Genomic DNA, 20,965 nt, shown 5'->3' with positions numbered 1-20,965 from the left:
TCTCGTAGTTAAGGTTTACTGAGGAAGAGCTGTCTCAACAGCAATGTCTTTTAAGAGCCAAGGTAGTTGTTTTAAACTGGGTATTTAGAAATACTTACACATTTAGAAAATCTGGGTGAAGGAGTGTGCAATAACTTGTGATGGAGGCGCACTTTGCTGCTCAGGAAGCTAGAAAACGTCAAGATTGAATTCAAATCAAGTATTTCAAATATTTTCCAGGTGAAGCCTTTGGCTGTGGTTGCTAGGCAACCCGACAGCCTCCCAAGCAGGGACCAACTCGCCTCCCACACTTGACCATCTCTCCCCAGCGGTGGGACGCGGCGCCGCCATTGGCCCCTGTCTCCGCTCACTGACCGCCCATTGGCCAGAGAACCTCTCACTCCGCTCCCGTTGGCTCTCGCCGTCTCTCGCCGTCCCGCCATTGGCAGGCGCGTTCTCGGGCCACCCTACGTCACCCTCTCACCCCACTTCCCCGGTCCTCCGACTTTGTCCCCGCCCCTTCCCCCGCCCTCCCAGCCGCGAGGGAAAACCCCGGCGAGTCGCCGCCTCTCCTTTCCTTCCCATTGGCAGAAAGCGGGCCGAGGGGCGGGCGCTGCCGAGCGGCTCCGAGGGCCGTGATTGGCTGCCGCCGCCGCCGTCCCGCCCCCCCCCTGCCGCCTCCCGGCGTTGCGGGAGTCGGGTGGGTCGGTGGCTATAAAGCTGCTGAGGGCGGGAGGCACCGTGCACTGTCCTCGGTGGGTTCTCCTGTCTGCGTCCAGGGTCCGGTCGCGTTGGGGTGAGTGTCCCGCGCGGGGCGGGACGGCCGGCGGCCGAGGTGCCGCCGCGGGCGGCGTATGCGGGGAGGAGGCGGTGTCCTTGACTAGGCCGGAAGGCACTGCGCTCCGGTCAGGGTGACGGCGTGGACCCGGGTCCCGGAGGACGGGACGCCGGAGTGGGTTTGTGCGGGATCTCGGCGGGCTGGGGAGCCGGGGCCGCTGCGGGACGGAGAAGGGGAGCCCGGACACCCCTCTGGGCAGGCGGGGCGCGGAGAAGGCAAAGGGCGTTGGAGGGCCCGGTGTTCTGATGACATAGTGAGAAGTCGGAGACGCCTCTGAGGTTGCTGTGACCACCCAAGTGGGGGTGTCAGCCGGGGATGAGAAGGGAGCCGGGCTTGTCAGAGCGTTCCTCCGGTTCATGGTGGACCCCCAAAGGGATGGGGAAGCTCAGGCTCAGATGGAAGCTAGTAGGTCGGCAGGGGGTGTGTCCGGCCTCCACATACAGCATTGATGAGAGGTCGTGGGGAGTCTTACTTTTCCCCAGTTCAGGGGCAAGAAATCACAACTGTGACTTAGACCTGGCCAAGGACTGATGCTCTGGACACCTTTGGTATGTGGCTTGCTTAAAATCATTAGTGAACTCGAGCTCCTATTCCCTCCCCTCCTCTCTCCTTCCTCCCCTTCTTCCTCTCCCCGCCTGCTAATACCTCCAGGACCTACTGTTTAACCACCAACCTTAACTTGTGATGTCCCTACGCCTACAGAACCCTCACACATATAGACTGGGCTAAGACTGGGAAATTTCAAAGCCAAGTGTATGGGAATCTTTGAAAACGTGACCTTCTTTGATCACCGATAGAGAAAGAATTGCTTTGCAACATTCTGGAGGAAGGAATTGGGGAGTAGGTGGCGGAGGCTGCCCTACTTGCCAAGCTTGCCCCTGTGGCCTTGGCCTTGGGCCATCTCTGGCTGCCTTTAACTCCCCACCTATGCTGAAACCCCTCCCTCCTGCGGGTGATCTGGCTTACCCCGGAATGAGATGGTTCTGCGTTCTGATGGCTGCTAACATTTGCTGTATTGTAGGGATGATTCATGAGAAGCAGTGGCATGCTAATCAACATACTAGACTACTCATAGTTACAGGTTTTTCCTTACAAGCTGTGGTTTCAACCCCCCCCCCCCCCAGACAGGGTTTCTCCGTGTAGTTTTGATGCCTGTCCTGGATCTCACTCTGTAGACCAGGCTGGCCTCGAACTCACAGGAGATCCTCCTGGCTCTGCCTCCCACTCGGGATTAAAGGCGTGGGCCACCACCGCCCGGCTGTGGTTTCAATTTTTATTGTATTTTAGATTCCACCAGATTGGAGACAGACTGAAAGCCCTCCGAGGGTGTCCACAAGTGATTCTTTGCAGCTTGAGACTTCTAAACCGTTTAAGTTCTTTGATCAGACTTTTAAGTTTCAGCCATTTTTTTTGCATGGAGATGAAGAGCAAGAATAGCCTGTCTCATGACAAGAAGGAGAGAGACTGCTTTTTTTGTGTGTGTCTCACCTTTGTGGGTATTCCTCTCCTAAATTAGCAGATTTTCCTTTTAGTGCAGTTCTGGTGTCTTTAGAAATTCCAGTTCTCAGAAGGCTTGTCTGACACTGGGGAGGAGGGAGTATAAAGACTTACAGTTGAAGTCATTGAAGTGCATGTCATCTGGGCCTTCTGATTGATTATCATCTGATGGACTTATTTTTGAGGATTTTTTTTTTTCAAACTGAGATTTCAGATACATTGTTTTCAGAAGCAATGCAAAACCCAAGACATTGATGGAACATGGGTTTTCTGGGTCTTCTAGAATGATTTACTACCTGGCTGGGCCTTTCCTTATCCACCCAAACTGGCGGTGTGGTTGAAGGAAATGATGAATCAGAATCTACATGGTTTTACATTTATGTAAGCGAAAGAGGTCAAACGTGATGATAGTTTCATTTAGAAAGAGAACATAACCTCAGCACTTGATTTGGGTCTTAGAAAGCCATATAGTAGACAGCTGTGTCACTTTTAGATGAAAAAAGTTGAGAAACATGTTGCCTAATTAGCGGTTCATGCTAGCACTAGTCTTAATCTGTTTAGCCTAATGCTTGGCACTTGCTAATGTTCCCTTAATGTCTGTCAACTGAGCAAAAAAGAGAAAGTAACCTACAAAACTCACTCTTTTTGCAGGGTTTGTGGGTATGTGTTGGTTGGTGTGATGATGAGCAGAAGACTGGCAAATGTTCTTTTCTGGTTCTGTTTGGGCTCCTTACTTTATTCAGATTTGGATCTGGGAATGATTCAACCCACCCTTTGCTTTAAACAGTACTGGTAGAGAGCCAATTTCTTTAAACTCCTAGACATTTTTTTGGCTCTATAAGCTTAGCGTATCTAAGAAGTGATAGCAAAAACTTACTGGTAATGGGTACTCAGGTGCCTGAATCTTAAAAAAAAAAAATGGAGCTATTGTTAATAGCTCCAAAGTCAGCCAGTCTAAGTGCTCTTTAAAGTCTCTACCAACTGTCAAAAGAATCAAATAAGCTGGGCATGGCGCATACCTTTAATTTAATTTCAGTACTTGGTGAGGCAGATCCAAGAGAACTTGGATCTCTCCAAGTTCGAGGCCAGCCTAGTCTACATAGTGAGTTCCAGGACAGCTAGGCTACGTAGAGAGACCCTGTTTGAAACCAAACAAACGAAAAGAATCAAAGTATACTGTCCAGTGTGGATACAAAGACTCCTCATAGCTAATATTCCAGTAGAGTAGGCTATGCAGACTTGAGTGTGAACGATGCATCTGTATAGGAATACAGGTCCTTGATTAGACAGTTGTGTAACTTATTTAGGAAAGTTTTCTAGAAAAGATAGCTTAGAAGAGAGCCTTGAAGGATGAATAGAGCCTCCCAACCTCCACCCCATATGATATTTCATCAGCAAGTGGGGCACTTGCCTGCCACCAAGTCTTAATGACCTGAGTCAGTCCCCAGGACATGGAGGTAGAAGGAAAGAAGCCATGATGGATAGTTATCCTCTGACTCTCAAGTTGTCTGAGGACTCTCACACACGTCGTGGCACATGAACACACACACACACACACACACACACACACACACAGAGTAAATAAATGTGAATAGAATCTCTAATTGGCAGACCAGGAGTTCTGGGAGAGTCAGGGCTGTGTGTGTTTTACTCAGAGATCTAGGTACAAGTGTACAGATGAGGCTAAAGACTTTTCTAACAATTTTTGCTTGTATGTTCCTAAAGAGAGATGAACGTTCTGAATAGCCTGGTTTTCTCTCCAGTAATAATGCCAGAGATCAGCAAATAGCTGCTTCCAGTTAGTCAGGTACCAGTGTGTACTAGATTAGTTTTATCTGGGTGCTTGTGTAAATCAAGGCTGTGGAGGGAGCTAAAAGGAGAAACCTTGCTGAGTAAATGCAGCAAGTCTTATGAGTCCTGGCCAAATTCAGAATGCCTGTATTGTGGCTTGTGAGTCTCCAAGCCTTTGTTGTGGTGTGTGTGGCTGCTTGCAGTTCTTTAACTGTCTCTTGATCCATGTTAACTCCTCGTATCATTTGCTCTGAAGGGATGTAATAGTCTGATAACTTATTTTAGACTTTGGCACTACAGGCTGTGTGTCCTTTATCAGAAATGCTTGGGTCTGGAAGTAAGTGCTTCGTGTTTTGAAACGTGCGTGCGTGTGTGTAAGGAAGGAAGGGAGAGATTCATTTTGTAGTTAAGACTGAAGTCTAAAGGTGAAAATAACATTTCACGTACACCTTACACACGAAATCTGAAGATACAGTAGTATCTTTGTAGTGTTGCGTACATTTTGACTGACACGACACGTGAGTTCAGGTGAGTTTTCTACATACAGTATGGTGTCAGCATTCAAAAAAATTTGGACTTTGGTGCACTTGGGTTTCAAGTTTTTCAGATTAAAAGATGTGGAACTGCACCCTCCCAGCAACTGTAGAACAGACTGGAAAACTAAGCCACTCTGATAGGTTTTTCTCCCAGGTGCCATCTCCCGCTCCCTTCTCTCTTCCGGAGATCATGTGGACTTTATGTCATCTGTAGTAAGCACACAGCCCTCTATGTCTTCTTTGCGTTAAGGTGCTCAGGTTCTCTTTGTGTGTCTTTCTCCACCCTCCACCTACTTTTTCTCCCCAGTTTAATCAAAATAGAAAGAGGACCGAGGGTGTGGCCCGTATTTGACTAGCACCAGTTTGATCCCAGCACTGCAAAAAATAAACAAGTAGAAAAGGTGTGTGGTAGCATTTCCGGGGAAATACCTCTGATACAAATTACAGTCCTGGCTCCCAGAAGCTACTAAGTTGCTGTATCTCAACATGGGGAAGGAGTGGCGTTTCTACCCTACTGAGAAATGGGCTTGACGTGGACTGCTTAATTTACAGAAAATACAGCGTAATTTGAGACTATCAAGAATAAAAGATCAGCTATTTTCTGAAAGAACTCACTTGGTAGCCCAGGCTGGCCTCGAACTCACAGAGATCCGCCTGCCTCTGCCTCCCAAGTGCTGGGATTAAAGGCGTGCGCCACCACCGCCCGGCAGTAATGTCTTTTTTTAAAAATTCAAGGCTTATTTATTCTGGGGCTACAGATGTAGCTCCATGTTTTAAAGCTTTGCCTCCCATGGGGGAGTATTAGTGCCTGATCTTACCAAGCAGTTCCCACATTTCATCTCAATAGCCCTTCAGAGTGAGCTGGGAAGAGAGGCGTGGAACTTTTACAAGTGAGGAAATTGAGATTCAAAGAGTCACAAATTATCGTTAAAACTCTTTTAGTGCAAAGTAAACTGGAAACTATCGGTCTCTTCATTCTAGAAGCTTACTAGCCCAGGAGCGTTTACTTGTGCTTCTTCATCCCAATTCTCGGTAACCCATGTTTAATGAGAAGACGTGACTCCCAGCACCATAGTTCACAGTCTGAATGGTGATGTGATGTTGGTTCCTCAGCAGAGCTGAACCTATTGCCATGATCAAGGGCAAGTTGTTCATAAACCTTCAGTGCCGTGTTTCTCTAAGCAGTGTTGAATTGTTTTTGCATAATATAATTAGATAAGGAAATCCGTGTTTTAACTCTTTGAAGTCATTGATTTGTGTAGTGCTTTATGACTTTAAAAGAAGTTCTCATTTGAAACTTCTAGTGCCTGAAGAAGGAAACAGTGACCGACCTGGAGACTGCAGTTCTCTGTCCTTCACACAGGTATGGCGCCAGTCATGTCTTAAGGAAGGTGTTTTCTCTAATGGGAGGGGTGTAATTTTGATCCTAGAGCTAATGACAGTTTGTGTGTGCCATATAATCTTTTCTTTCTCTCCCCACTCCTTTCTCTCTTATGTCACCTGGCTGGAACTTGCTATGTAGACCAGGCTGAAAACTCGAAGATCCGCCTACTTCTCCCTCCCAAGTGCTGGGATTTAAGGCATGTGCCACCATGCCTCAAGCCATATATTCCTAACACTATTTTTAGAATTATATGTTATCTTTAAAAATTAGTTAATGTTATAAATTCTTCTGGAGACTTTCTAATTTTGTATTTAAAAGTTAGTGTCTACTTGTAACATGAAAAAATATAAGTAATAAAAAAATATAGCCATATAACTTAATTTGAAATAATCACAGATAGGCATGGCTGCCAACGTTGCTTCTATCTATCTATCTGTCTATCTATCTATCATCTATCTATCTATCATCTGTTTATTTAACATTTGTTAGTTTGGGGCAGGATCTTATTTAGCAACTGACTCAGTTCTTCTTCCTTGGCCCCGCAAATGCTGAGATCTCAGTAGTTCGTTTGACTTTTTTTTTTTTTTTTTTTTTTTGGTTTTTTCGAGACAGGGTTTCTCTGTGTAGCTTTGCACCTTTCCTGGAACTCTCTTGGTAGCCCAGGCTGGCCTCGAACTCACAGAGATCCCCTCCCGAGTGCTGGGATTAAAGGCGTGCGCCACCAACGCCCGGCTAGTTTGTTTGACTTTACACTCTGCACCTATAATGCTTTTTAAATGACAGTTTCAAAAGATACCTCTCTGGGCTCTGGGTGAGTCCTTAAGGTTGTATGAGAATAGACAGCAGTTTCAGTGTTTAGACCAGCTACCCAATTATTTGCGGGTATTGTAGTGCCACACATTTGTATGAGAAAAAGATGCTGACCCTGATCAATACAGGGAAAGCTTGAGAATTTGCAGTAGCTAAACATTGTCAGGTGTGTTTGCTGTAGGGCAGGGCAGGGAGTGGCCCTGGGGAGCTCAGCCAGGAGACTCATGATAGCCCAAGGCACCAACGCTAATGCCTGTCCCTGAGCGGTTGAGGATTGGGTCAGGACTGCCTGGTCCGCGCCAGCATCCTGTGCTTTCCGCCTCTTCTTCCTCCTCCTCTCCCTCCTTCTTCTCTCCTTCACTATTTACAGAGGTTGGGAGTGAGCGTCTTACGCCCTAGCAAAAGTTCTAGAAAGGGTTAACAAGATTTCTTGCCTGGCTTTGTTAGGAAGTGTAGCTTCTTTTGTCCTCTAGAGGGGTGTGGTCTCTTTAGAGAGCAGAAGACCATTTTCTGAAGGTGCTGGCTGTTGGAAGACTTTCAGTTTATTAGAGCTTGTGGTAGGCATGCACCTTTGACCTCCTTTCTAAATAAAGTTAAGATGGAAAGGAAACATCTTTGTATCTTATTATAAATAATTGTTCTATTTAGTTTTTTTATTGCAAATTGAATACTGTGAAAGATAATTTACCTTATTACCCAAAATTTAAGCGATATGAGAGAATGTTTTTAACTGTTAGATTTAGAAAAGCATGTTTTAGGAATAGCGAATTAACCAAAATATCTCATTCTCAGACAGGATAAGGAGCCAAAACACCATAATTCAAGTGTTTGTGACCTTTAGCTAGGTTTCGGTTGGCTGGTTAGTCCCCTCCCACCACCAGTTTATGTCTGATCCATTACAGCATTTTCGAGGAGACCCAACAGTAGCATTCAAGCTGGAAGTTATAGCAGCTTTCTGTTCTTCTAAGTGCCACCAAGCAATGTCTTCATTTTCTTTTCTTTTTCCTTTTTTTGGTTTTTCGAGACAGGGTTCCTCTGTGTAGCTTTGCGCCTTTCCTGGGACTCACTTGGTAGCCCAGGCTGGCCTGGAACTCACAGAGATCCGCCTGGCTCTGCCTCCCAAGTGCTGGGATTAAAGGCATGCGCCACCACCGCCACCACCGCCCGGCCAATGTCTTCATTTTCTTGTTAGCTGGGTGTTGTTTGATTGCTTGGTTAGTCCCCCTCCCCTCTCCTCACATCCCACCCCACCCCACTCCACCGCACCCCACCCCCGCCACCACAAGTTAGATCTGTTTTATTTCAAATTGGATATCGGTTTGCCAAGAACACATTGGAAACATCATAGCTAGTAGAAAGTCTCCAAGAATGAATAATATTGACCTAATTCGACAGCATTCACTTGCACACACACACACACACAATGTGTGTGTATATATATATATATATATATATATATATATATATATACACACACACACACACACACACACACACACACACACACATACATACATCATACATATAAAATCTGAGTCATGAACTTGATGCTTTGTGGGCTGTTTAAGCTAACCTACACGTTTGTGAAGGGTGATTTGGTATTTAGGAGCAACATATTCTCAAATCTTCTCTAAAAATGCTAGTGGGGAAGTGCATTGCAATGTTCAGAGATTGTGTAGTTGTTCATCTTACTACCAAAAGCACTGTAAGCCAGTGGGCAAAGGCAAGGGGAAGTCCAGCTGTCTTTACCAATGCTGCAAGCAGTTTGAAGAGCTGGAAGAACCTGCGGGGAAGAAGGCTGGTGAAGGGGTCCCTCCGACTGCCTCAGCTGTGGGGCCCTCAGAAGGGAGTCTGGAGACTGGTCACCTACATGCGCCGTAGTGTATGGTCCGGCTCCCTTCTCCACTTACGTTTTTTTTTTTTTTTTTTTTTGCCGAGGTTCTGGAGAGTGAATTCAGGGCCCTGCATGTTGGTCTTTTTGTCTTAATGCTAATTTTTGAACTTTTTGCTGTGGGTTATGCCAAGGACTTACTTTAGACTCTGTGCCTAGTAATGGGCAGTCCTTTATGTCTTCCTCTTAACCTCCGTGTGGTTACGTGGGTACCAACTTGAGGCAATCGTAGAACTGATAGAGCTACTATAATAGTGCCACGTGAAGACAGTAAGTGTGCAAGTGCCTTTCTTGTCCTCTTCCTTTTGATCTGAGTCACAGAGAAGGAGCTGAAGATTTAGGAGCTAGGGAGGTAGGGGTTTCTTTATCCTGCTGTGCGGGGGGTGGGGGTGCACACCTTTAATCCCAGCGCTCAGGAGGCAGAGGTAGACAGATCCCTATTAGTTCGAGGCTAGCCTGGTCTACAGAGCAAGTTCCAGAACAGCTGGGGCTACAGAGAAACCCTGTCTAAAAATTTTTTTAAAAAGGACTTCTTTCTTCTTTACCCTTTCTTACTGGGCTATCACTGGAGTGAACCCCTTGTAATGTGATGTATGCTGCGGTGTCTAACTGTTGCTGATGACACTGTTTTTAATGTAATTAACACTGAACCAGCGTCAGTAATTTAGGGCTTAAGGGATATAATTGGCAAATTATTACATTTAGTTGTTGTTTTCCCATTGAGTTGTATATACACTTTACTTGGTAAAATGGGGTATACAAAAGTCTAAGACATGAAGAAATTCAAATGCATTGGACTTAGTTGAGGTCACCCAGGTCTATTAATCTGCTTGGATACCATCACAAATTAGCACCATATCAAAATAGTACCATAATCTGGAGGGGTTAAACAACTGAACTTTTTTTTTTTTTTTGCAAAGTTTTGGAGCACAGCTCAAGGTACATGGTCACTTCTTTAAGGCTCTTCTGTGGATTGGAGATTGAAATGAAAAGATCACCTTGAATTTCAGACCAGTTTAGGCTATAGAGTAATATCCTATCAAAAAGGGAAAAATTTTAACTTGGATGTTAGGAGCTCATTTATTACATTCTGGTTTGGTTTGGCTTGGTTTGGTTTTGGGAAACAACGTTTCTCCGTATAGCAGGCCTGGCTGTCCTGGAACTTGCTTTGTAGACCAGGCTGCCCTCGAACTCAGATCCACCTGCCTCTGCCTCCTAAGTACTGTTATTAAAGGCGTGCGCCACCATGCCTGGCTTTTATGTTTTAATATATCCACAGCTTAATGACTTTTGTGCTATAAAGGTGTTTCGTGTTCTAAGGACCAAGCTTTTGTGCTTTAGATACGACCCCATGGTCTCCATAATTAATGCACCCTAGCAATTGTTAATAAAAGCAGAGTTTTCAGAGTGGCAGAGGACAGGTGATGTGGATTTGACTTTTCATTTTTAGTGTCAGCTTAGCAGTAGGTTGTCAAGTTCTGTAGAAGGTAGTTAGCTGGCAAACTACATGTTTAGACGGGTGGAGAACTAAAGCTCCATCTCTTGAGCAGCATTACCCAGTTATTACATACCCAACATGGGAACTGGCTTGTTGGAGTGTGGTCTCATATAGTTTGAAGAATGAATGGCTTTTGCCTTTTGTCCCTACAGCCCAGCCAGTAGGTTTATAACCACTTCCTTGTTATCAAGGCCCTCCACGTCCACTCTGTTGGAAGCATCCAGACTGATTTTTCATTTCTTGATGAATAAACCTTTTAAAGGCATTGAGGCTCCTAGGTTAAATGACCTGTCCCAGGGTAGACAACAGTGGTCTGAAGGGCTAGCTTTTTGTTGTTGTTGTTTTGGTAGGTAAATCTAGACAGTGGCTTATTTGTTGATACTTCATGAGAGTAGTCAGAAATAAATATTCTCTTTGGCCATTCATATACTTTAAAAAAGATTTTGTTTGTTTGTTGTTGTGTGTGTCTCTTTGTGTTTATGTGCACCACTGGAGTGCAGGTCCCAGTGGAGGCCAGAGGAGGCCACAGGGCAGAGGTCCAGTGGAACTGGGGCTGCTGGAGGTTGTGAGCCACAAGATGTGGGTGCCAGGAGTGAAACCCAGGGCCTCTGCAAGAGCAGCAAGCACTTTTAACTGCTAAGCCATCTCTCCAGCCCCTGTCTCAGCCCTAGCTATTTATTATAATAGAAAAATCTTACAGAAGGGTTGCTCACCGGTAATTGTGTGTGTGTGTGTGTGTGTGTGTGTGTGTGTGTGTGTGTGTGTGTGTGTGTGTGTATGGTGCTAGGGGTTGAACCCAGAATCTTGACAGGTTAGGCAAGTGCTCTGCCACCAAGCTGTATCCCAGCCTCTAATCCATGTTTTAAGTCTTAAGATACCCAGTTTTGAGGAAGGCGGAAGCCTCTCTAGAAGGTTATAATTCAAGCTAACTAATAGTATTCCGTTCATGAAGCTGCTGCTTATGTATTTCTAACTGACTGCCTCCAATGCAATGTACTAAACTTAGAGAAACTGCAGTAATCCAGGTGAATTTTGAGTTCTCACCACCTGTTTTGCAGCCTTGAACTTGAAAAGCTGGTAACCTAACATCTAAAATCATATTTCTTTTTTTCTTTGTACAGCTCTTTCACCATGCCTGGGTCACTTCCGTTGAATGCAGAAGCTTGCTGGCCAAAAGATGTGGGAATTGTTGCCCTTGAGATCTACTTTCCTTCTCAATATGTTGATCAAGCTGAGTTGGAAAAATACGATGGTGTAGATGCTGGAAAGTATACCATCGGCCTGGGCCAGGCCAGGATGGGCTTCTGCACGGACCGAGAAGACATCAACTCTCTTTGCCTGACTGTGGTTCAGAATCTCATGGAGAGAAATAGTCTGTCCTATGATTGCATTGGGCGGCTAGAAGTCGGAACAGAGACAATCATCGACAAGTCAAAATCAGTGAAGTCTAATTTGATGCAGCTGTTTGAGGAGTCTGGGAATACAGATATAGAAGGCATAGATACAACTAATGCATGCTACGGAGGTACAGCCGCAGTCTTCAATGCTGTGAACTGGATTGAATCCAGCTCCTGGGATGGTATGTTTCACGTCTGCATTCTGAAACAAAACATAAGCAAACAGACAAGTAGCAAGCGAGCGCACGCGTGCGCGCGCGCGCGCACACACACACACACACACACACACACACACACACACACACACACACACACGAATAGCTCTTCTTGAGAATGTATAGACCTGCTACCTCTTCTGCTTGGTGCTCCAGATGGAACCCAGGGTCTCTAGCAATGAACAGTATCCCCAGCCCACCAATAGTCAGTGCTGTGTGTTAACTAGTACTAGCTTTAATAGTCCAAAGTATTCAGAAAGATGACTGTAACTTTCAGCTTATGTGAATTGTTTATTTTAGGAGCAACAATAGGAAAAATGATCTGTTCAAAATTTAGAATGTGTTTTTTTTTTTAAACCAGTATGGGGAAAGCATATTCTGGGGAAGATAATAAGACTTTTGAGTCCACATGCATAATTTTGTAATTTTGATCACTTTGCTTTTATTTTTCAGGACGGTATGCTCTGGTAGTTGCAGGTGATATTGCTATATATGCCACAGGAAATGCCAGACCTACAGGTGGAGTTGGAGCTGTGGCTCTGCTGATTGGGCCAAATGCTCCTTTAATTTTCGACCGAGGTGAGTATTTGAGAAGACATTTCTCTTATTTCTTGTGGTGCTGGGCTTGAACCTTGGGTCTTGTGAGTGGTAGGCAAGCATTCTACATCTGAGCTTTATCCAAAGCCCTTTGTTTTTTAAATTTCAAGACGTTCTTCAGGCTGACCTGGAGCGCTCTCTGTAGCCTAGGTAGACCTGCAGCTTTGATCTCTCTTTTTGGCTTCTGAATACCTGGGATTACACAGGTATATAGACCTGCATACACAGGTCTGTGCTAGCAGGCCTAGCTCATTGATTTATATTTACTTGTCGTACGGACACAATGTTCTGAGAAATTTGAACATAGTAGTAGATGCTGCCGCTTGCTGACTGTTTATTGGCTGCCGAGTGTTTATGTGCATCCCTTTATCTTTGTGAGTTTTGTCCAGAAAGTAGAGTTGAGGAAATAACTTAGAGCAGTAATGTGCCCACGGTCATTGCCAAGTTCATAGCAGCAGCATTTCCTAGTCGATTCACTTAGGAAACTTGCAGCAGCCGTGGGACTGCCTATGGTACTCTAGGTTTTATTTAATTATTTATGGCTTCCCCTTGCACTTCTGTACTGAAGTGCTGTGGGTTGATTGGTTGAGGAGAGCCCTTACACAGGGCAGTGTGCTGCTTACTAAAGTACAGACATCATGAAGTTGGCATGTATCAACCTCTTCTGTTTGGGTTCCAATAGGGCTCCGTGGGACACACATGCAGCACGCCTATGACTTTTACAAGCCTGACATGCTCTCTGAATACCCTGTAGTGGACGGGAAACTCTCCATACAGTGCTACCTCAGTGCATTGGACCGCTGCTACTCTGTCTACCGCAAAAAGATCCGCGCCCAGTGGCAGAAAGGTGGGCGTTCCTCCAACCCCTGTTCTCAGACTAGATTCTGGCATCCCCAGGGCAGTGCAAGAATGTGCTGGGTAACTGTAGTGAGAAACCTTGGTTAACAACCTTCATTAATATCTTTTACCGCTTCTTCGTGTACTAAATATAGGAATGTGTAATTTAGGTAAAGACGTAAGTATTTCTGCTGAGCTAGTCCAAAAATTTAAGTTGAGTTATCAATTATATTACAAAAGAAATTTGAACTTTGTCAATTTTTTGAGAAAAGTATTTAAATAAGTTTCAGTTTTCAACTCTTTTTCAGAGGCAACTGTTTAAAAAGTTACTTTTTCCTTATATTACAATTTGACTTGTTATGAGAGGGTTAAAAATAATATTCGCTGGGTGGTGGTGGCGCACGCCTTTAATCCCAGCACTCGGGAGGCAGAGCCAGGTGGATCTCTGTGAGTTCGAGGCCAGCCTGGTCTACCAAGTGAGTTCCAGGAAAGGCGTAAAGCTACACAGAGAAACCCTGTCTCGAAAAACCAAAAAAAAAAAAAATAAATAAAATAATAATAATAATAATATTCAAAACAAATATTGAGGAATGTAGTAGCCATGAAAAGAAACATTGTAGTGGTATATAAAATACACTGTTTAAGAGTTAAATATGGAACAGTGCATGCTGTTTGTACTGTACTTAAGAGTACATTTTCAATGTCATTATTCAATAGGAGTGTTTCATGAGGTTGAGTCTGGTTTTCTAGCCTGGACTGACCTCAGCTCGTGATCCTCCTACCTCAGGCTTCTCAGGATGATATTTCAACTTTTTGATGAGAACCCCACAGTGTGCGTGCGTGCGTGCGTGCGTGCGTGCGTGCGTGCGTGCTGAACAGAAGTGCTGCAAGTTCATGCAGCTGGCCATTTTTGTCTATTATTTAAAACAGAAAGACATGCTGATCCAACTGATCTGCTCATAGGTTATGACTCTTACATTTGAAAATCAGGGATATGGTCGTACATAGCTGAATGTCTTGTTTAAATACACATTCTAGGCCATTGAGAGATTTCCTAAGACAGGATTTGGAGTTGCTATTTAAGGGTTGGGACAAGTAGCTCTTTACCATCCCCTCCTCTTGCTTATGGTGTAGAACATAAACTGTTTCAGTTCTTAAACGAGTACGTAAATAGAGATAGAAACGCCCTATCCTGTCCTAAAGTCAAGCTGGCTTCTGCGGATCCCATCCTTTCCTTGTCTTCTATTTCAGAGGGAAACGATAAAGATTTTACCCTGAATGATTTTGGCTTCATGATCTTTCACTCACCGTATTGTAAACTGGTGCAGAAATCTCTAGCTCGGATGTTCCTGAATGACTTTCTTAATGACCAGAACAGAGATAAGAACAGTATTTACAGTGGCCTGGAAGCCTTTGGGTAAGAAAGCTGTTGTGCTTATTTTTAAGTGTTTCTTTGTATAGACCTGAAAACTATAGTCAAAAAGATGTTAGAAGTATTCTGTTCTAGCTGGGGGGTGCTGGCACACCCTTAATGCCAGCCATACAGCCAGGGTGTACACAGAAATCCTGTCTTAACAAAACAAAACAGTATTCTATTCTAACATAGTCACTTTATCAGTGAACACCACCTCTAGAGAAGTGGTAGCTGGCTTCCCCACACAAATACATTAGTTTTCTCTTAAGAGCTCCAGTCTCACAGACACACCGGTGCTTACCACAGCTCCATTAATCTTCCTCTGTAGTCCGCATACCCGGGGTCATCCTGCAGTCCGCCAGTGTTGATCTTCTCCTCACGTCTCAGACTGCTGGTGTGCTGTGCGTGTGAAATTCATTCTTGTTCACCACCCTTTCTCCATTTGATGAACTCCCACTTGACTTTTCAAGGCTTAATTCCTATGATATCATGACTTTTTAAACTACACTGATAGACATGGCTGGATTTGAAAGACTTCTGTGTTTAGTGCTCTAAATCTTTAGTGTGTCTGTTAGTCTTTCAGCCTGCCGGTATCAAGTTGTCTTTACTTGATGATAGCAACATTAGGCAGACTGTACAAATGGCTAACATCATTTATACAGTTACGATGTTGCTCCCTGAGTTTTAATTAGTGACAAAACAAAATCCTATATTTGCAGATTTGAATATTAACTAGGACAACTACTAATAAAATAAAAGCATGGTGTTTAAATGCTGTATAATTGTCTGTTCTAACATACTCTTTCAGGGACGTTAAATTAGAAGATACTTACTTTGACAGAGATGTGGAGAAGGCGTTTATGAAGGCTAGTTCTGAGCTATTTAACCAGAAAACAAAGGCATCTTTGCTTGTATCAAATCAGAATGGAAATATGTACACGTCTTCCGTATACGGTTCCCTTGCTTCCCTTCTGGCACAGTAAGTATGAGTTGTTGTTCCCTGACTGCGCTTTTCTGAATGCTACTCTGTCTTCAGGTCTGCTCTGCTGCCGTCTACTGATGTGAAGGACGTATGGGTTAAGGCTGCTGTTCTTCCCTGGGTATCTGTTAATCATGTATTCTCCTGGCCTTGTTTCCATAGTTTTATTATTCTTCACCCGCAATTGAACCACAGGTCCTTAATGATGAGGATTTATGTGTGGTTCTTTAGTTTTACTAAGCCCAATTTCCTAAAAGATGTAAGCTTCTGTTCTGAGTGTGCACTCTGATACTAAAACCTCAAGTCCGATTCCTTAGTGCAGTGTTAAATAAAACTCTTAGGTCTTCAGGAACATTAAACTCAGCAGGGGATGGCGGCACACACCTGTAATCCCAACACGCAGGAGGCTGAGGCAGGAAGATTGTCAGTGCCAGTCCAGCCTGTGTGGGCAGACCAAGGATCAAAGAGAACAAGAAAGCTTCCAGTTAGCGCTTGTGTTTGGCTCTGGACTGCGCGTGTGGCTCCTGACAAGGTGGAGATTGTATCTGTTAAGTTTGCCCTTTTTCCCTTCCGCAGGTACTCCCCTCAGCAGTTGGCAGGGAAGAGGATTGGAGTGTTCTCCTATGGCTCTGGCTTGGCTGCCACCCTGTACTCCCTTAAAGTCACACAAGATGCCACACCAGGTCAGTGCTGGGTCTCAGCAAGAACACATTGCCAGCCTGCTGTGGTGAGGTTGCCTCAGCAGCCTTCTCCGATGAGCACCTTAGCCAATCTGGTCAATCATCCCATTCTCACTTTCCTACCTTCTTTCCACATAGATTATATTCTCCACCCTACCAGTCTGCCTTCAGAGCGGATAGACCAAATGGTTTCCCTGTGGTTTTGACTGTACTGAAGCAAATATTTGTACTTTCCTTGAGAAAGAAGGAACAAAAATATTGAGGGAAAACTTAGCATCATTGAAAATTATACTGAGGATTATTGGCTATAGAAAAGTTATTTATAGTTTCAAACCCTGTGTTATTTAACTTGTGGACTAGCTGATACTAAATAATGTCTGGTCGGAGGTAGAAGGAAGATGTATCAAGAAGATACCGTCTGTATTTTAGCTGGACAATAGCCAGTAGTTTTTAAAAGAGACAAATTATTTGCATTTGGCCACATTTTATTTAAGTTTCTTTGAGACATGCTATTCTCTGTCATCTGATGTTAAACTTACTTGCTCTTTTAGGGTCTGCTCTTGACAAAATCACAGCAAGTTTATGTGATCTTAAATCAAGGCTCGACTCAAGAACTTGTGTGGCACCGGATGTCTTTGCTGAGAACATGAAGCTCAGAGAGGACACACATCACTTAGGTAAACTACTGTGCTGGAGACCTGCAATCATGTTAAACTGACAGTCTGTACGGCTTGGAGCAGTCCTAATGGGATGTCAGGAAAAATTGTAGAGAAACAGGAAAATTCTGTTGAGTTTGTTTCCAGATGGGTCCTATCGTGAGTAATTTTTGGTATCCTGCTTTCCTTTCAGCCAACTATATTCCCCAGTGTTCAATAGATTCGCTCTTTGAAGGAACGTGGTACCTGGTTAGAGTGGATGAGAAGCACAGACGGACTTACGCTCGGCGCCCCTCCTCTAACGGCCACAGTTTGGATGAAGGCGTGGGACTTGTGCATTCGAGCACAGCAACGGAGGTTGGTAGACCTCCCTGGCTTGGTCCTCCTCTTTGGCAGGATAGGCGACATTCTCATTCTGGGTTTCAGCACCCTAACAGATACAGCAACTTAAATAAATGTCAGTAAAGCAGAGTGATTCTGAGCAAGGGCTCCAGGCTCAGAGGCCAGCTGTGCCATTTCCAGCTGTGGAGGCACATGATGAGTACTAGATTTATTAAGGACTAGGACTGATGGGAAGTTTGGTGTGGAGGGAAGGCTCATTTGTGTCTTAAGGGCTGGTGAGCAATATGGAGGAGGAAGATGCTGAGCCCCTCATTTCTCTGAGACTCAGAAGTGACAGTGGGAACTGTGATTTGAATTCCGGTTATGTGCTAGACACTTTACTTATATTTCCTTTTATAATCCTCACAAACCTTATACTAACCTCTTGGAGATTTACGAACGGTCCTAACTCCAAAATGAGGCCCCAAGAAGTCTAAACACTCAGGACTATAGAAGTCAGTGATAAAGCCAGGTTCAGACCAAGAACTTGAACTTTGGAATTATTAATTTCCCCCATTCGTTGCAGCTCTGGTGAGTGTATAATCTTGCTATTAAACCAAGTAGGTGGCACATCAAGTTAGTAGTATCTGAGTTCTAACAATTGAAGTTTTGAGAGGCCCTCTTCCTTCACTGTATGAATAATTACATGAACATCTCACTGTAAGGTCTAGACAGGGTATTCAGCTTTCTCCTTGGAAAGCTTTACAGACTGTGTCAGCCTCTCTGAATTTGTCCTTTACTAGGTTCTCTGTGGGTATTTTAATTCATCCTATGAGTCTTAGTGAAAAAACTGAAAAAGCCAACAACTGTTTTCTTTTTGTTTTAGCATATCCCAAGCCCTGCTAAGAAAGTGCCAAGACTCCCTGCAACAGCGACAGACTCGGAATCAGCTGTCATTACTAACGGGGAGCACTAAGAGCTCTGTGGGGTGTAAAGCCTCACGGTGGCTTTGGGCTGGGCTGGGGAATGGGAACAGTTGGAGAACTGGATGTCTGGGGACAATTTTAAAGATTACATGTTGCTTAAAATGTCGTGTAACTGACACAGAGCCTAGAAAACTGTTGTGTTCTTGGAGAAGTCTTTGCTGAACTTGCTAACACGCTTCCTGTTGTGGTCTGGCCAATGGTGAATGTACTGCAGTGATGTTAAAGGCTCTGTAAACTTTATACCTCTCTGGACGTTTATATGCATGCAGTTGAGTTTTCAAACATGGCATGAACTGAGTGCTTCTGTCGACGAGCAGAGGTACTAGTGTCCAATTTGAAAAATTGGTGTGTTTTTTTTTTTTTTTTTTTTTTTTTTTTTTTTTTTAATGTGTAAGAATTTTATACTTTAACAAATAAAAGTACCTGTAGCTTTTGAAAAACTTTTCTAGGTTGGGGATTGTGGAATTTAAATGTTACACACAAACCCTGCTTGAAAAATGGCAAGGCAAATACTATCTTTTTTGAAGACTTGTAAATCCTGGAGGGAGACAAGTCCTAGGGTCTGGAGGAAGCATCAATGAGAAAGGTTAGCCGTGATCACGTGAGCAGAAGGATGCTGGCTCTGAGCAGGTTCACCTGGGCGCTGTGGACACAGCTGGGGAACTGGTTCCAGCCGGTTCATGGTGGCTGGTGTGAGGGAGCTTGCTGCAGTCCTAAGCCCCTCCTGGCAAGGACCAGAGGTAAAGTAGGAGGGTTGGGGCGGGGCATTATTAGGTCACAGTGTTCCAGGTCCAGTTGATAGGCTGACAGCTTAAGTTCACCGGACGCATTTTTTTCTGTGTGGTTTGTGTATTTCTGTGTTTTGTTTGTCTTTTTAATCTGTCCAATGAAAATAAGAAAATATAACCCACATTTTCACATAGTGAAAATTTCACATAGTCTGACCAGCCAAAAGGAATATTCTCTTCAAGATCTAGAAGTGGAACTCACAACATTTTTTTTCTTAACTTTCACTTTTAAAACAACAAAAAACTACCACAAGAGATGAATAAGAAAATTCATTAGAAAGTTCTCTGGGTGATTTTGGTGCTGAACAATGACATGAGCCTCATAGACTGTAAAATAGAGATAGTTGGAACTAATGTACAGAACTAAATTTTTTTAACTTTATTTGCTGTTCGATTCTGTGAAGTTTCAGTTATCTAAAATAAACACATAAATGTGTGATGTTTCAGATTGCAAAGTGATATGTAATGTAGCATTTGTAAAATATTCTTGTCAATATTAACCAGTAGGATTTTGATTTGTACAGTTTTAATTGGTTAAAATGATTTCATTTTAACATCCACTGCTATAGATGAATAATGTAAGTTCAGATTTAAAGAATGGTGGGGAAATGGTGCATGTAATTCTTTTGCAAGTATTGAGAGTTCTGAATGTTTGGAAAAGAGTAATTTAATGTTTGGGTGCCAAGAAGTGGGTTTTCTCAGAGTCCATTGCCGGCAATGGGCAAGCCTGGCGATTTTGGCACGGAGCATTAACCACACACCTTACTCATAGCGAGATGGATAACTTTGAAATAAAGTTTTAGACAATATTTCAGATATTTGTGTGTTCTTTCCTTCTTTGAACCAACAGTTTGGGCATGGAGTCAGCAAAAAGCTGTTTTTAAATGTGAACCTTAAGTTCGTTGTCATTCATTTGCTTATTCTTCAAATATTTCCAAACCTGGTATAAGCAATGCACTCTGCGCATGCCAGAAACACAATGTATCCCACGTGTATTCTTATCGCCCCTTCTAGGACTCTCCAAATTAGGAAACACACTGATTATTTTATAGTACGGAACAGCCCATGTTACCAGTTTGGATCTAGATTCAGTACATATTAATAATCTTTTATTTTCTGGCCCAGTGTCTTAGCACTCTGCGTCAGTCCAGTGTTCTCAGGTCACTTTTCTTGCATAGTGTCGGATCCTAAGAACTATACCTTTCCGTGTCCTGTGGGGAGTCTGCTTTGTTGTGTTTGGGGGGGTCGTTTCTGGATTTTTAATTTTACAAACGCTCATGTTTGGGCTTCACACTAGATATAAAAAGTTACTTGTGATCCTCCTGTGACCTAACTGGAAGTCCATCTTTTGTCTGCTACTTGGGAGTCTTCTGAAAACAGAGACAGAAATTGGCGTAGCAAAGATGGTAGCAGGATCTTTCATTTTAAAGTGTTTTTTTTTTTTTTCCCCCTTTGAGACAGTGTCTCATGTAAGCTAGCTTTGAACTCCTGATTCCCCTGGCCCACCTCCTAAGTGCTGGGATTACAGGCATGTACCACTGTGCCAGCAGAAATCATTTGATCTTAATGTCAAAGTCAATTTGTTTCAGACTTTTGAAGGGCTTAAGTTTAAGGTTTAAGCTTCAGTTTAAATCTTAAGTTTAAGGTTCCTCTGTTTTTCTGTTTTGTTTTGTCCTTAATTGATTGCAGGAAGCATTAGTTGACCTGAGATTCTTTGTGCATAATTATTTCTGTTAAAGCATCAATTTGACAAAGAGGATTACAAAATAAAATCATCAGGCTTTTTCCTAAAGCTGGGTGCTAGTTCTTTTATCAGGAACAAACACTCTTCACCAACATTGAGGCTTGTGGATTCCTTGTCCCCACATACT

At 43.7% G+C, this 20,965-nt stretch overlaps 2 protein-coding genes across 11 annotated transcripts in view; one reads left to right on the top strand and one right to left on the bottom strand.

The window, feature by feature from the left end:
* The window catches only part of LOC107402789 (uncharacterized), a 32,866-nt gene extending 31,691 nt beyond the window's left edge, over positions 1-1,175 (bottom strand). For all 7 annotated transcript variants that reach the window (XM_076551858.1, XM_076551859.1, XM_076551861.1 and 4 more), the window contains exon 1: positions 99-1,175. In XM_076551858.1, coding sequence (XP_076407973.1) covers positions 447-1,175 — 729 coding nt within the window. In that variant the 3' untranslated portion in view covers positions 99-446. The remainder of the gene's footprint in view (positions 1-98) is intronic.
* The window catches only part of Hmgcs1 (3-hydroxy-3-methylglutaryl-CoA synthase 1), a 33,531-nt gene extending 13,628 nt beyond the window's left edge, over positions 1-19,903 (top strand). The window contains exons 1-11 of one of the 4 annotated variants that reach the window (XM_006989802.4): positions 644-775; positions 5,946-6,004; positions 11,346-11,803; positions 12,290-12,415; positions 13,116-13,280; positions 14,522-14,687; positions 15,493-15,663; positions 16,240-16,346; positions 16,895-17,020; positions 17,193-17,356; positions 18,207-19,903. In XM_006989802.4, coding sequence (XP_006989864.1) covers positions 11,356-11,803; positions 12,290-12,415; positions 13,116-13,280; positions 14,522-14,687; positions 15,493-15,663; positions 16,240-16,346; positions 16,895-17,020; positions 17,193-17,356; positions 18,207-18,296 — 1,563 coding nt within the window. In that variant the 5' untranslated portion in view covers positions 644-775; positions 5,946-6,004; positions 11,346-11,355 and the 3' untranslated portion in view covers positions 18,297-19,903. Of the gene's footprint in view, positions 1-643; positions 776-1,121; positions 1,366-5,945; positions 6,005-11,345; positions 11,804-12,289; positions 12,416-13,115; positions 13,281-14,521; positions 14,688-15,492; positions 15,664-16,239; positions 16,347-16,894; positions 17,021-17,192; positions 17,357-18,206 lie in introns of those variants that run through there. The other 3 variants (XM_042261516.2, XM_042261518.2, XM_016008097.3) reach the window with 3 other exon arrangements.
* The last annotated feature ends 1,062 nt before the right edge of the window (positions 19,904-20,965 follow it).

The sequence above is a fragment of the Peromyscus maniculatus genome, chromosome 15, assembly GCF_049852395.1.
Source record: "Peromyscus maniculatus bairdii isolate BWxNUB_F1_BW_parent chromosome 15, HU_Pman_BW_mat_3.1, whole genome shotgun sequence".
In the NCBI taxonomy this organism is placed as follows: Eukaryota; Metazoa; Chordata; class Mammalia; order Rodentia; family Cricetidae; genus Peromyscus; species Peromyscus maniculatus.
Note: the sequence above shows the minus strand (reverse complement) of the source record. Positions and strands in the feature narration are given on the sequence as shown.